Here is a 15,675-nt window from a genome sequence, read left to right on the forward strand (position 1 = left end):
AATGGGGGGGAATTATCCGCATGCTTGATAAGTCGTCGCAATTTAATTTTCAAAAAGGTTTTACATTGGTGCTCTTATGTTTCCGGGGGGGTCTGGCTGTGATCCACACAGAGAGCTGGAGAGAGATGTGCTCGGCCTCCGGGCCAAGTGCTCCGGTCCCCCGGAGCGAGAGAGAGGCCAAGTGAGGCATTTAACAAAAAACACACACAAGCAGCTGCCATCTAGCCTCGTCTAATATGCAACACTTAACAGTGCCATCATCCATTGTGACCTGTCCGTCTCCCCTAGATTACAAAATCTGGCTTCCCTGTTTTATCTCATGTTGACTGGAAGCTTTTAATTGCACGTCCAACCCTTGACCTTACTTCATCAGTTAGCCTTTCTCTGTTTCTGATGCTACTTTCTCCTCTAACGGCTATAACGGCCCACAGAGAAGTTTATCAGTATAACGGTATTGAATAGCTGCTCACAATGACATTGTTAATATGCTGATGTTAAATAGCTATAATATTTAGCCTTTTTGGACTAAATACATTTTTATTGCATCCTGCAAATCTCTTGTTTCGAAATATTCCTTGTTTAAGACAGAATCGGTTGTCATTGTTAATTGATCTACAGTATGTTTGACCTTTTTTTAGTTTATTGGAATATCCACTTAGTACAAAGCCTTCATTCAGTTAGATTTTTCAGTGTTGGTGCTAAATGTATATTGAAATTGTAACACTGTTCTTTCTTGGTGCAGTTGTGCAGATCTGATGATGCGGCTGCTCTTTAATCACATCAACCTAAAGCTATACTCTGTGCTGGCGCTTGTGTCTCTGAGAGTTAAGCCTGTGGATTGTATGCTCATAATTTGTAATGTAGCTACAGTATAGTGTCTATGTGAATTTGCCCTACTTTCTCAGCTTACATTAATACTTCCCTGACACAGTGTGAGTAATATTCATAGTGTTTAATGGTACGGTTGAGACTTTCATTTCAACTGCTTCTAATTTATTATCCCTACCCTAATATTTCTAATTTTTCATCCCTATCTCTTTTGACAGCACTTCCATGATGGTCGTAAGGCACAGCAGCACATTGAGAGCTCGTGGAAACAGCTGGAAGCGGTAAGTGACCCCATCAATGTGCAGTACCACAACTGTACACCAGCAGCAGTTGTGAGCACAGGTGGTACAGTGACTCAAGAGGGACATTCTGCTGAATGTCTTGAATGTATTTGTCTATATGTCACCGTCTACATGGGCTCAAAGAGAACATAAAGGTTAAAATTGCAATAAAAGGAATACAATCTTATATAAAACTGTGCAGAGATGGTCTATTGATGTAAATGGCTCAAGGCTGTACAATCAGTCATCAGCAGCCTTATGATCAATCAACGCTACATGCTACTAAAGCACATGCTTTAACCGACACTTAAGGAGGAGCAGTGTGACTATAAAGTGTATCAATAAACGCTGAGGGAGCACATACAGCGGGAGGCAAACAGTTTGTTTCTAACTGAAAAAGGAAATATCAGTAGAAGGCCGTGTACAGAGCCCTGAGGGACCTCATGTTCTGTCTGCACCATAAACCTCATACAATGTGACATTTATTTCACTCAAAATGGAGACTGGGCAATAAGCATGGGAAGAATATACAAGACAGCGTCTTGCACCAAGATGGACTCATGATAAATAATGTTGGTTTAAAGCTTCCCGAGGCTTATAACTTCACGATCTGTATTGTTCTCTCCAGGCAGGCTGATCTGACATAAATGTGTCTGTTAACATCAGAGAGACAGAAAATACTGAAGTAGAAAAATAGAGCTGTACTGAATAGTTCAAAGCTTCATTCGTAACGTTGACATTTCATTTCTAAATCATAATTTGAATTCTGTGCAGCTTTTTCTAATCATTCTGTTTGACGCTGGTATTTCTGCATAGTTGCGGATAAAGATTAGGCTAAACTAATACTATTAATATTAGTATTGCACTATTGCACACAAATTCACAAAATGTTCTGCTTTATATAACCACAATAGCCCCCTAAAAAAACCCTCTTAATTTTCTTTTAGAGAGATGAGACATACAATATGACGACGGATCTTTGAAGTTTCATTAGAAAACCTCAGAAGCCTCGAATGGAAAAAAGGGGCATTTGGTTGAGCCCTAACGCAGAACTAGAAATACAAAAGTTTCACTTGTGTGCCCTTTTAGTCGTCACTTGGGCCAGACTAACATTGATTTAGAATTCCAATCTTTGTTAAAACCCCTCAATAAGATCACATCCAGGAGGGCCTGCTTCATTTGTTTAAGTGAAGCAGCTGAAAGAGAGATTGCACAGAACACCACTTCTTATCTCTGCCTGGCCCCTTTGACGGGGGAGAGAGAGAAAGAGCTCCGGAGATATGCATAACTGCCCTGTCCTCCTCAAAACTTTCGCTGTGTGCGTTCAATGCTCTCATTGTGTGCGAGGCAGATAGGCATAGTTCAGAGTGCACGCCGGCCCAACAAACACGGATTGTTCACCGAGAGGGGTCGAAAGAGGGTTGAATGAATGCTTGTTTTTCCGTACACAAATGGCCACTATGGACATTTGTTTAATCTGCAGGCTGCAGACTTTTAGACCCCATCGCTGTGTCAGGGGCATAAACTGACCTCTGTCACACACAAATACGGCTGCTCAAATCTACGTGACGTGTACGTTACATGTTGTGACGTTCATTACCGTGCTTATTTAAAAAGGTCAAGTTATAAAGTGTTTCCTGCTACAGCTCACGGCAGGAAATTACTGATCCAATGTCTGTGATCATATTCAATTTGCTTTTTTGTCTGTTTTCAGTGTAAGAGGAGGTTTGAGAGGGACTGTAAAGAGGCAGACAGAGCACAGCAATACTTCGAGAGGATGGACGCTGACATTAACGTGACTAAGGCCGACGTGGAAAAGGTATGTGTCACCGCACTCTCGTGCAGCAAACCACCGATCACGCGAGCTTGTCCCATGCCCTCCATGCTTTACACAGTTGCCTGGCCTTCCTCACCCTCCCACTTTGCACCCTCCCCTTTCTGTCGCCATTTACGTTTACACCACCCCCCCCCTTCCACATTACGCCTAAAGTCCTGACTCCTCATTCGACGGAGTCCGAAAGACAGCCTACATTAAGTGACCATGAGTTTGATGCCGGGGGACTGTGTGTAAAAGCTGGCATTGTCTCAGCAGCACAGTGATCTGCTGCTAAACAAAGCTGATGGCTGCACCGAGTCCTCATTATCACCGCCGAGCAGATACCAAACACTCTGCTGGTCTGTGTGGGCCTTAGCAACAGAGAGGACTTTGTGTCCATGGTGGCGCGTGTGTGTGTTTATGTGTGTATTACACGTACTTTTTGGGGGCTTTGCTGTTTTACAGTGAAGAATCTAAATACGTATTTTGGTCTTTCTGTGATAATACGTACTCCTCAACACATGCAGCGATCGTCCGATTCTCAGGACTTAAAAGACACACAGACCCCCGGGCCTGTAGCTGATGTCATTTCCTGTTGTCACAACCAATTAAAAGAGCCCTCAAAATCTTTCTCCCACATGGCTCCCACGCCCGCAAGGCATCATGGGTCAGCAGCGCGTGCTCTCGCTGCTTCATCAGCTGTTGGAGCGGAGCTCGGGCTCACAGTTGACACAGTTCAGACCCGATTATTATGCAAATATGGGCTGGAATAAAGAGCCTTTCTGCACTCTGGACACGCAGCCAAAGAGCTACAATAGGCTTAGGCTAACACTAAACTCAACTGGTAAGACCCGGCACAGCAGCTCAAGAAACTAGTTGTGAAACAAGAGCGGTGTTGTGTCTGATTACAGTTATTTCATTTATTGAAGCATGAGAGACTCATACATCACACAGCATTCAGAGCTTTAGTTAGTATCACTGTTTGTGTAAAGTGATAATGTAAACAGCTCTTTATTATGCAAGATATTTCTAAACCCACTCAACCCTAAAAGATTGCTTGTGTGTATTATTTACATTTCTGCTGACCATTTTCTATTGACTTTTAGTTTCCATTCATGCCTCGGAAATTCAACTTCCGTTCAGTCTCTCCATCATGATACGTATCGTATCGCCAGATTCTTGCCTTTACAGTCCTAAGATATTTACCATTAAGCAAGAAAGTACCAAGTTAAACATTTCCGTTTTCCTCTCGTCTTACTCTCACTTTAAAACGATTGAAGTTGATTTGGGAAGCTTTAGAAGACTCACTCAAGTCCACTCTTTCCAAACTTCTATAATGAAGGTGCTGAAGTTATCATGACGCCATCAGAATGGCCGTAATTATAAGAAAGAGTGCCAGTTTGAAAGATACCACATTTTTTCCTTTAACATAGCCGGTGAATGTGATTCTTTTTCGACATTCACTGTCAGATAAGCCTCCGATTCATTCCAGAACAAACACAGTGTTCCTGGAAAAACAGGCTGCAGTGAAATAGATGAAAGCAAATGTCTGCAATGCAAGCAGGAAATGCATTAGTAAATGGAAAGCAGCAATGTAAACTGTATCATAAATGTAGTAAATGAGCTGAGAAATTATCTGTATGGTCTATTCAGAAACTTAAAAGGACTTTAAAACGTGCACATGTTATAAGATGCTGTGGCAAAGATTACCGTGAACCTTAATAGTCAAAATGAATATGTTTGGTTTTCAGTATCTCGCCCCGTTTCCAATGTCTAGATCACCGCACACAGCTCTTTGTCACCTACTCACATCTCCATTGTTCAGAAATGAGCTGTGGAAGATGATTGGACTTTCTTCCCACATTTCGTTTTTAAACTCTGTACTTTATCGGTGTGTTGTATCTGTGGTATAAATTCTATCAAGTCCAAAAAAGAAATGTGCGGAAATGTGCGAATGTATGAAGAAAGAAGAAGGAAGTGCGCGTGCTTTATTGCTATAGTGTCACGTTTGTGTGGCCATCTGTGGTTTAGATACCCGGGCTGCGATGCCTCACGACTTCTCCACGTGCTTGGCAGGAAAAGTATATAGTTACTATTCCACTTCCTTCATTGCATTTTGGGATTTTTGGTAAGAGACAGACTTGGTCATTAAACTAAGGTGCAGAAAAGAACAGCCCGTGAGTCACAATGTGTTATTTTCTCTGCAGAGGCGTATTCCTTTCATTATTGCGAGGGCCTTTGAGTACAAATCAGCGCAAGGAACGACGTGTCACGACCTCGGACTAGTTTGTGTTGGAGTCATAGTCAAAGCCTTTGGGCTTTGACTATGCATGATAGGCGAAGAACACGTGTTTGTTGTCAGCTTAGTTGTGTGTACATTCAAATGCTAAAGGCCACTTTAAGGATCTGACAAGTTAGTAACCAATAACTTCACTTTCTCAGTCACTTGTCTGTCACAACAAAAGGAGAATGGAACCGATAAATCTCCAGGAGTTGCTCTTTGTCTGTGATGTCCCCCGTAATGCCATGAGCTGCTGTTTGTTGAGCTGAGGTGTTGCGGTTTTCTCTGCAGCTGGAGAAAAACCTCAAATGGTTCCCTCTCCTCTTCTTGGCAAGCAAATCCCTCAATTTGGGGTTTGGATTGACAGCCCAGATATCCACAAAGGCTGTTAACAGTTATTTTAAAAAGGAGCCCCGGCTCTCTCACACACACAGACTTTCCTGTCGTTGTCAGAAAGTACATAAAATAACACAGTGTCCTCCTCTCCGGGTATGTTCTGCCGTACTACTACCATAAGAGTGCGGTGTACCATTCCAGTATCGTATTTCAATCGTGATTGCATTTGCTTACCCTCATACCAACTTCCCCTTTTTTGACTGATGACACACCCGGTGGTCCAGGAAGTGCGTCTATGGCAACTTCTTGTTTAGCTGGAAACGGCTAACAATCCTTTTTTTGTTTGTGTGTGTTTGTATATCTATTTTTTTTATGCCATGCCTTGAAGCGAAGTTCCCACAAGGTAGGTCCGGCGCACAGAGAGCCTGTTATATCTGTGGGAACACACACTGTCTCGACTCGTGTCTCGACCCACACACACACACACACACACACACACACTCTCCCGTTGAGCCTCGACCGGGTCCCTATAAACACGCCCTGTCCTGTCTGACTGTGATCTGCTCCCCGTACAGTGACTTGTCTCTTCTGCTGAACACTTTGTATGTGTGTGATGATGTAAGCAAAATCAAAAAATGTTGCGTCAGGCCCCTTTCATTGTAATCTTCATAGATAGATAGATATTTATACAGATACTGATACAGAGAAAATAAATGACATGTTATTTCCAGAACACGACCACAGGATGTGATGTTGCTGCAAGTTTTGATTGTCTGCCATGTTACCATGGCGATGTTTTTCACAACACATTCGGCACCACTTTGCATGCACACAGCCGGCCTAGCACACACACACACCCATCAATGCATGCTCACAGGCCTGCACGTCGACTTAAACAGCTGGACTTCCACATGTGCTTTTTAGCTTTCCTCTAGATTCCACATTCCTCTTCTTGAGGGCTGTGACTATCTTTTTCCACCAGAGGCATTACTTGTCATCCCTCCTGTGCTGGAAGTAGTGCACCTTTGTGTCTGACGAGTGTCTCCGCTCTGATGTCTTCTCGTATGTCATCCATTACGTACCCATATATGTGTGTGTGTGAGCGCTGAGAGACTCAGCTCTTGCCTCAGAGTGGTGCGTGGGTGAAAACTGGACAGAGTCCTCGAAATGTTTCCCACAGGACTGCGACAGATCAGGGTTCCCTCTACTGGCCCGCACCGTTAAATGACCCCGTCCCCGTCCCCTGTGCATCTCCATTCAGTTGACTGCGATCACGGGTTCATAAGGATATTCTGTGTAATATGTGACCCAATGAAACCACTATGTGTGCGCGGACAGGCCTCAGATCTGATAGAAAAGAGGAAACAGATACGAGTACTTAGCGACAGTACACAGACACACACACACATGCTGCCTAGCTGAGATAATCTCATCTCCATCTGCTCGCCTTGGATCTGTAATAGGCTGCTCCTGCTGCGTTTCTGACTGCCTGCCTTGCCTCCCTGGGACTGAACTAGCTTAAAATAATCAACATTATCGACGGTAGGGACACGCCAGACTGGATGGGCAATCAAAAATACAAATCCCTCCGTTCTGCAGGCAGTGCAGACTTTTTAAGTGTTCGTTCTGGTCTACATACTGTATGGCCTACCGCCAGCGGCTGTTGCTGCAGGAATCTTGCACCTATGACCGCGCGTCCGCGAGCTTTATGTTTATGTGCGTACACGTGCGTGCATGAACACTGGTTTGCACAAATATGTCAACTCATGTAGGTTTTTATGCTCTGGCTGCGTGTGTGTAACCCATGTGTCTGTGTATCCGGGGGACACTGAGGTGTATCGAGTAGAGCGTCTCTGATGTGCATGTTTCTATGTTGTTGTTTATTTCCTTCAGGCACGACAGCATGCTCAGTCCAGGCACCAGATGGCATCAGACAGTAAGAGCGATTACTCCTCCTACCTGCAGAAGTTCAACCAGGAGCAGAATGAGCATTACTTCAACATTATCCCCAACATATTCCAGGTAAATATAACCGCACCGCAACTTACGTCCTAATTCGTCTGATTTGTTGTTGCACGAACTTGCAAATCCCAAACAATACATTTATTTAGAGCGCCCACCCAAAACATGTTTGCCTCCATTTTGTTTTGTTTATCATTTCCACACTCACAATGTGTGGAAATGCAGCAGAAAGTGCAGACTGATGGAAGGGTCTGCCAGAATGGTGCATTCATGTGCAGTCATTAGTAAGCTTGTGAATTCAACGCTGTTCGCAGCCCACCACCCACACTCCCCTCTGGGTCCACCGCTAAAAATACATTCTGTGAAACACCGAAGGGAACGAGCCGTCGTTATGAAGAGTGCAGCTATTCTCTTACATTTCTACCGCTTGTGAGCTGGGAATCACAGAGCTTTCACTTCTCTAGTGCCGTTTGTCTTTTAAATTGGGTCGGACATTTAGAAATATGTAAAGTACATAAGACATTTCCTATTCAGTATGTCAATTCTTCCAAAGAAGAAGTCTTTCACACAGTTTGATTCCAATCTCACAGTGTATCATTTTGTAAGCCCCGCCCACTTCACTCTCCATTCCACTTATTCTATAACACAAGCTAGTTGACCTTTCTTTTACGTGTGAATATGCCTGCATTTTATTTGTTTATTTTTTGGCGTAGAAACTTCAAGACATGGAGGAGAACAGAATCGACAGGATAGGAGTGTGCATGAAGACGTTTGCAGACGTGGACCGCCAAGTGCTGCCCATCGTGGGGAAATGTTTAGACGGCATGACAAAAGCAGCCGAGTCCATCGAGCCCAAGACTGTGAGTATACAGAAATTAGATGTATGTGCACACACACACACACACCACCATGTGGGACGTATTACTCATTCAGGCAGTGCGTCAGTCAGTCACAACTCGCACACCAGCGATCAGGCTTTCATCAAAGCAACAAGTGTGCGAAACAAAGCACTTGCAAAGTGGTGGCACAGGAACAGTGGCTGCAGTCCATTCAATTTAATGTAATAGTTTGCTACTTTGGGGGGAACAAAAGGGAGTTCGATTTGACTCTCGTGTCTGTACGGTAAATATGAAATTACTGTAAGTCGCTAGTTAGCGTAGCTTAGCATAGATAGTGAAATCAGGGGAAAACAGCTAGCCTGGCTCTGTCCAAAGGTAACAGAATCTGCCTGTGGCCTTATATTCAATGGTCAGTATGATAGTGGTGTTAATAAGGTTATTTACCAAAATGTTAAACTGCTACCTCTGCCTGATCTAGAAATAGGAGGAAGGTGAATCGCTGTGCTTCATATAGTCGAAACAGTCTGTTGATGAGCTCACAAGCTCCTTTTCTGTTTAGTTTATGCACTTCTACGAAGCTAATAAGCAGATGTTGCTTACGTTCTGTCCTGTGGCCTATATATATTATCTGGATATGGAAGGCAGCATTCGCCTACGTCGAGGAGAAAACAAGCGGTGTGATTTATTGAGATGTCACATGTTGACTGCCTGCCCTATGACAAAAAACAAGACTATCCCCAGGGATGGAATAGTATGAGAATGTGTGTGTGTGTGTGTGTGTGTGTGTGTGTGTACGTCTAGCTGTTTGCATGGCCCAGCTCCAGGGAGATGACTCTCCAGCCTGTGATAGTAAACAACGGCGGGGGAATAACGTATCACATGCTCCTTCCCTTGTCTTTGTCTCTCGTCCTCCTGTACACAGTGCACAATCTTTGACCCTTGATCTCAACTCCAAAACCAGAACCCTCTGCCCTGATCAGTTCATGTGGACCGATGCACACTGCGCTTGATTAATGTCCTTCTTCCTGTGTTTTATGAGCCTGGCTGTGTCCCCCGACCTCAGTGTTTTTGTCATAACTCCTGCCTGACAGATTGAGGTCTTCTGTGGCCCACTCTCTCTCTCTCTCTACGTCCATGATGACCTCATGAACTGTTATCAGACTAAAACTACTATAAACAAGAGAGCCACCAGGCCCACTACTGTGTCGCATCTTATCTCCAGACCTGCTGATTAGCAGGACAATCTATACAAACAGACATCCCCCCCCCCCCCTTTTTTTTTTTAGTCACTGCTTTACATTTTAAGATTCTTCCATTGATATGTGGATGAAACTGTATCAAGGCCAAGGCTGTCACTCATTGCTGCCTCCACTCTCCCCCACTAGGACTCAAAGCAGGTGGTGGAGTCCTACAAGTCCGGGTTCGAGCCCCCGGGGGACGTGGAGTTTGAGGATTACGGCCAGGCCATGAAGAGGACGGCGTCCGACACCAGCCTGACCAGCTCCAGAGAGGCCAAGGAGAAGCCCGTTGGCAAGAGCAAGGGCAAGCTGTGGCCGTTCATTAAGAACAAGAACAAGGTAACGCATGCACACATGCACACTTCACACGGAGCCATGTGCAGCAGAGCCTCACCGGCTTTAATGCATTTTGGTTTTACCGCGAGATGTTCCTCACATGGAGGCCACCTTGCTTTTTGGGGAGATTTTGGGGAGATTTGTGTGGGGTGGGGGGGCTCACGGGTTGTATTATGTGGTATTTCTATTTTGAGACAGCATATGTGTTCAATGTCACATTTTGTAGTATCTGTCACATTTCTAGTGCTGGTTACGTATTTGATTTAGTTGTTAGTGTTGCCATTTTTGTTGTTATCATTTGCCACCCGTTTCCTCCTCCCCGGCAATCACCCTCACCGATTTGGGAAACTTCCTTCTGTAACACACACACTAATGCACTTCTACTGTCATCCTGCGGTCGAACTCAACTGGCAGATATTAACTTCATGTGAAATAACAGTTTCCCCCCTCACCGTTTCCCTAAATGACTGGTGATTGTGTCTTGAGTAGCCTCCTTCAGTTTCCTGCTTCTGAACAGCAAAACTGATCTCGGACCGTCTTATGGGCTGGTGGCACTGTCGTTATTGAATTAGAGCAGAGCATGAATGAGTAATTGTGTGTGGGAGAGAAAGCCTGGAAGCAAGTGTGTGTGTGTGTGTAATGCTAGATGAGAAACCCCAGCGCACTGACTTCATGTGTACAGAAAGTGGTCTAAACACATCGCTTACCTGTGCTTGATGAACTCAGGATTCATTTGTCTATAGAAGGATTATTTTTGGGGAGCACAGACAGCGATACAGAGAGGTATTTCTACTTTGCATACACACTCGCATGCAGACACAGATATGCAAATGAAACATTACGCTGACATTTCAGCACAAAAGCACCATTTTGGCCTTTCACAAACAGGGTTTTTTAGTTTTCGGTCTCTTCGTCTTTGACAGAGGGGGTTTCTGACTCACTTGCTGCTGCATGCGCATCGTGTGGCGTCTCTGCAACCACTTGATGAATTATGCAGTCAGATGTTTCAGGACAGCGATAAGCAATTACATTTCTCTCATGATGACCTCGAATTCAGCTGCTTGATATCCTTGGGGATGGGGGGGGTGTCGTCCTAGCTGGCATGTGATGATGTCGGGACAGAGAAAGAATGAGAAGGACTTCTTAAAATGGAACCCCGCATGCGCTTTAACTGGAACTCTGTGCTTTGTTGCAGCCGCTTGCTTTAACACATTTTACGCTTCCTACTCACTCTGGTTGTGTTCTTCCTTTTAAACTGTTTTTTTATGTTTTATATGTTTTACATACAGCATAACTATTGATACACTAGGTTTAACGTACCTTCGGTTGCCTTTTAATTTCTGTTTGGGTTTTCTGTTGTGTGTTTATTTTTTAATATCTGTAGGAGGCTTATTTATTTCGTTTTGTGCTCCCTCCTTTTTGTGTTGGATTCTTTCCCCCTTTCTTCTTCTTCTTCTTCTATGTTTTTCCTCCTCCTCCTCCCCGTCACGGCTCCCACTCTTACTGGTAGCTTATGTCCCTGTTAACATCCCCCCACCAGCCCCCACCTGCCCCCCCAGCCTCATCCCCACCCTCACCCTCTGCTGTTCCCAACGACCCCCAGTCTCCCAAGCAGCACAAGGAGCCCCTCTCCCACCGCCTCAACGACTTCATGACCTCCAAACCCAAAATGCACTGCCTCCGGAGCCTGAGGCGAGGGGTAAGTGTGTCTGTGCATGTGTCTGTGCGTGCGTGTGTCCTGCACCTGTACCTGAGCGCTGTACCTGCTACTGTACACTGTATGGGTGAAGTAATGCAAAGTCTAATAATGCCTGCATGGTACCATCATGCAGCAGGCATGATGGTACCATGAAAGGCCTTCCTTTACCCTTACAGTGCTCAGCCCATATGCTTCTCTAGCATGCTTCTGTAGCGCATAACTATGAATCCATGGTACTTGTCTGACTCACCAGCGTTCTCTCCATCTCGTCCCTCTTCATATTAACTCTGTGCTCACAATGACAGTCCCTTCCCCCCCCTCCCCCCTCTTTGACGGAGATGAGCAAGATGCCTGAGCAGTCTTGGCAGTAGCATGGAGACAGCAGTAGCTCCCTGCAGTCTGTGCTGGAGGCAGATTTTTTTGGGGGAAAAGACAAAGAGGGTTAAAGATTACAACGTGGACAAAGTGATGGTTTATGGGTATGGCAGCAGGCTGACTGAGTCACCCAGGCCATTAGGAGGGAGAAGGCCAGCAGAGTAACTTGAGAAGGCTTCCCGGAGGGTGGCTCTATCAGCACCGGCCTGGCGGGTCCTGCTGGGTGTCATCACCGGTTTCCCATCCTAGTCCAGTGTGCGTTGCAATGGAATCACTGGGCCGGGTCACAGGAATCCTTCCCAGAACCCACTTCACCCTCCAGCTCTCCCTGACCTCAGGAACTGGGCGGTAACTCACGTGTTCCTTCCGGACCCCACAAATAAAGTTCTTGTATTCGCTCATATTTTGAAAAGGGTTAGCAGTTATAGTCAAAGTAAAAACATTGGTATGAATTGGTGCCAACATAACGGCTGAAAAGACCAAAGAACAATACGGTGCCGCAGTGTAGTGTGTGCAAGCATATTGCAGAGGAAATGATTGAAGGTCGGCAGAAAAAAAAAGGGGGGGGGGGGAAGAGTGTGTTTTCTTTTCTAGCGCCAGACAGGTCTATCAGGAAGTGCACGTTTCTGAAAGCGGAAGTGCTGAAACAGCTCTCGAGAAGAGCGATAAAAAAGGAGCTAAATCAGATGCATTGTGTTCGTCTTCTATGCTCAGATCAAACAGATTGAGGTTTGAACTTACTGGAATATTTTGTAGCACAGGAGTCTAGAAACAGTCAGAGTAGAAATCCCTTTATAGAATCAAAGACTATCTCCTCTCCATATCTCACGACAATACATTTAAATAAGTTGTTCACCCTTTCATGTCTCATGGCAGTAACCTGTTGATGTTTTTCATGTATGTAGATGTTTAATATAATAGAGCACATTTTTACAATGATTTCTTCTTTTAGGAATAAATCAACCGTATGTTGTAGGTGACTAAAAGGCAACAGAAGGTGCATCTTTAATCCTGTCAAATAACAAAAAGTCTTTTAGGGACAGCAGCCCGACTGCCTTGCTGACACAGACATGTTGGGCTAAAGCCCCTGAACAGCTGCTGGTACAGTATCAGGGCAATTTCTCAGCTCTTTCACAAACGGGCTTGCATCCATCCGGGCATACGGAGCAAACCAGCCACAATGTATGACCAGGGCCAGAGTATCTATGTTCATTTTGAGGAGAAAAGATTATTTTGAACAGTCTTAAATAAAGCTTTTAATTCAGTTTCCTCCCTAGAATAAAAGTAGTCTGTTGAAGGTTTTAAAAATCTTTCATTTCGATTTTTTTTGTGGAGGCATTATTTTGCTCATTGTCAGTTATTTTTAATTGGTTAGTCCATTTGATGACACTAATCGGGGTCCAGGTCCTATTCATAAATAACTCTGGGCCATATCGTTCCATTATGCTTTCATAATGTGAAACCCTGTGTAATGCATTATACAAAGCCTACTTTCTATTATACTCTGTGGTTACAGCTGCAGGTACATCAGCTCAACCTCCTGCAAGGAGAGCATATAGCATCACATTAGGGATTAGAGTCGTTGCACCAGTGGAGGTGGGTTGTTGCTCTCTCCGCACAGCGGAGGGATGTCCACCCCTGCAGGAGAGCCTTTTGTTTGCTGCATATCAGCCGTCTAATCCATCCACAGTAACTGCGCGTTACGTGCAGGAGGAAGAAGAGGACGGCGTTTGTGTTTTGGGAGTCCCATTAAGGCAGTATATACAGTATAAGATCTTAAGACGTCAGTGCTGTTGTTTTCTGTGTTCTCTCCGACGACCACCACAGCAGCAATCCCCGCGCTCGCTCATTTGTCACAAAGAGCTTATGAAGAGGACTCTGGGTCGACCCACATATGCTTTCGAAGCCAGGCAATATGTTGTAAGTGTGTGATGGGCGTCAGTGAGTACCAGCGATGTGTGTGTGTGTGTGTGTGTGTGTGTGTGTGTGTGTGTGTGTGTGTGCGTGTGTGTAGTTCAGGGGGTTGGAAGAGAGTGTGGATGAATATCGAACGTATGCGGATGTGTGTGATTAGTAGAAGCCAGGTACAACACATACAGTGGCCTCATTATATCAAATAATAATTCATTTTGTGACGCATTCATTCAGTCGTCACAATGAACGAGGCAACGTTTCCTCACAAAAACAGGAGGCCGGTGTCTGTGCCTGGCTCAGTATTGATCACACTCTGTTAGAAACAGGACGAATGGTCGGAGAGGATGATGACTTCATCCCACATCACATGTTATCAGCTTGGGGTTTCTCGTTGCTGGCCGTTGTCCTGCAGCTGTGTTGGGGCGTTCCCTCCCACGGAGCATCGACAAGGGGTCAATTCACAAAGTGTCACGAGCACCTGAGGATGTGGGGGGTTACGGGCGTGAGGATGCTTTTCATCCCACACAGCAATCACCCCCCTCGCTATTTAGATGTCGCCATCAGCTGGATGTGACATTAGGACAAGGTGTTGGTCACACTTTGGGTCTGGGTTCAGCCTACAGTTCCCAGAATTCACCCCTCCAGGGCTTTCTTTGTGCTGGTGTGCCATACTGCAGCGATGTTATCTGTCTGTAAGGACCATAATGTAACAATGTACCTGTATATCTGTGTCTGTCTGGTGGTTGGAAAGAGTTCAGGTTGAAAAAAGTTCAAAAGAGCCAATTTAGGAGTAAAACTATATATCTGCTGAATGTGGAGAATAACATGTATCATGCAACAGGTTTCTTCTTACAGTAAAGTGCAGCTCTCAAGTGATCACATGATATGTCAAATGTAGTGAGTAGAGCTCCTCAGTGCACCGGCCTGTGAGCCTCTAACAGGATTACGAGTCATCTGCTCCAGCTCTACCAGCCAACGGTTGTGCTGCTCTCCACCCTGTTCCTTGTATTCAAAACACAACCAGATGACTCAGCAAATGGCTCTGAATAAGCCGTTTAAACACTTTTCCAACAAGTTAATTTGCCCTTTTGCTCATCATTACAATTATTTGCTCATGTGCCTTTGTTCAGCTATTTTCATTGTGAGGTACACACAGAGCTGGATATGTGTGAGTTTTGATAGTTTGGGTTTGAAAGCGACTCTCCAGCTTGTCTGTGTACAGTATCTGCCTCCATGTCAAGGTATGGACCTGCTGATGTGTTTATGCTTTTGGCGCCCTCTGCTGTCACTTCCGTGTCATTGTAACGGCAGAGAGAGAGAGAGAGAGAGAGAGAGATGAAGAAGTAAAGGGTTCATCCGTCCCTGTCGCAGCCACCATCCCTACTTCTTTCTCTACATTTACCTTCATCTGTCTTTTCCCCCATTGTTTACTTCATGCTTGAGCAATAGGTTGGCCTTTTTTTGCCAACTTATTTCTCATTTTTCATTCATTCATTATAGTAGAGATGTTAAACTTCACCACATTAGAAGAGAGTAGGGGGGTTTTATCGCTGAAACTGTCGCTCAAAGAGCTTTTTTTAATGGCACAACTAGCACACAAATCCTTCAGTCTTTAAACGCTATTCCCTCTTTTCCTTAAATGGTGAAGTTTGACAAATCATAAAAGACATGTAGACAATTTTCATTTAAAAACAAATGGCCGTGATATTCTCCTGATGTTGACCGTTGTCTCTTTCTCTCTCCTGCTCCTCGCCATTTCTCTCTCCTCCC

General features: G+C 44.7%; 1 protein-coding gene across 15 annotated transcripts in view; it reads left to right on the top strand.

Moving 5' to 3' along the window:
• fnbp1b (formin binding protein 1b) overlaps window positions 1-15,675 on the top strand; it is a 50,109-nt gene that overhangs the window by 25,302 nt on the left and 9,132 nt on the right. For 7 of the 15 annotated variants that reach the window (XR_004213158.1, XR_004213159.1, XR_004213155.1 and 4 more), the window contains exons 5-11: window positions 1,047-1,109; window positions 2,824-2,928; window positions 5,931-5,945; window positions 7,436-7,564; window positions 8,218-8,364; window positions 9,729-9,920; window positions 11,428-11,616. Coding sequence is in view for 3 of the 15 variants with exons in the window: in XM_031859856.1 (XP_031715716.1) it covers window positions 1,047-1,109; window positions 2,824-2,928; window positions 5,931-5,945; window positions 7,436-7,564; window positions 8,218-8,364; window positions 9,729-9,920; window positions 11,428-11,616 (840 nt within the window). In the remaining 12 variants the exon portion in view is untranslated. The remainder of the gene's footprint in view (window positions 1-1,046; window positions 1,110-2,823; window positions 2,929-5,930; window positions 5,946-7,435; window positions 7,565-8,217; window positions 8,365-9,728; window positions 9,921-11,427; window positions 11,617-15,675) is intronic. The other 8 variants (XR_004213165.1, XR_004213166.1, XR_004213160.1 and 5 more) reach the window with 7 other exon arrangements.

Source organism: Anarrhichthys ocellatus, unplaced genomic scaffold, assembly GCF_004355925.1.
Source record: "Anarrhichthys ocellatus isolate YVR2014 unplaced genomic scaffold, GSC_Weel_1.0 scaffold23, whole genome shotgun sequence".
In the NCBI taxonomy this organism is placed as follows: domain Eukaryota; kingdom Metazoa; phylum Chordata; class Actinopteri; order Perciformes; family Anarhichadidae; genus Anarrhichthys; species Anarrhichthys ocellatus.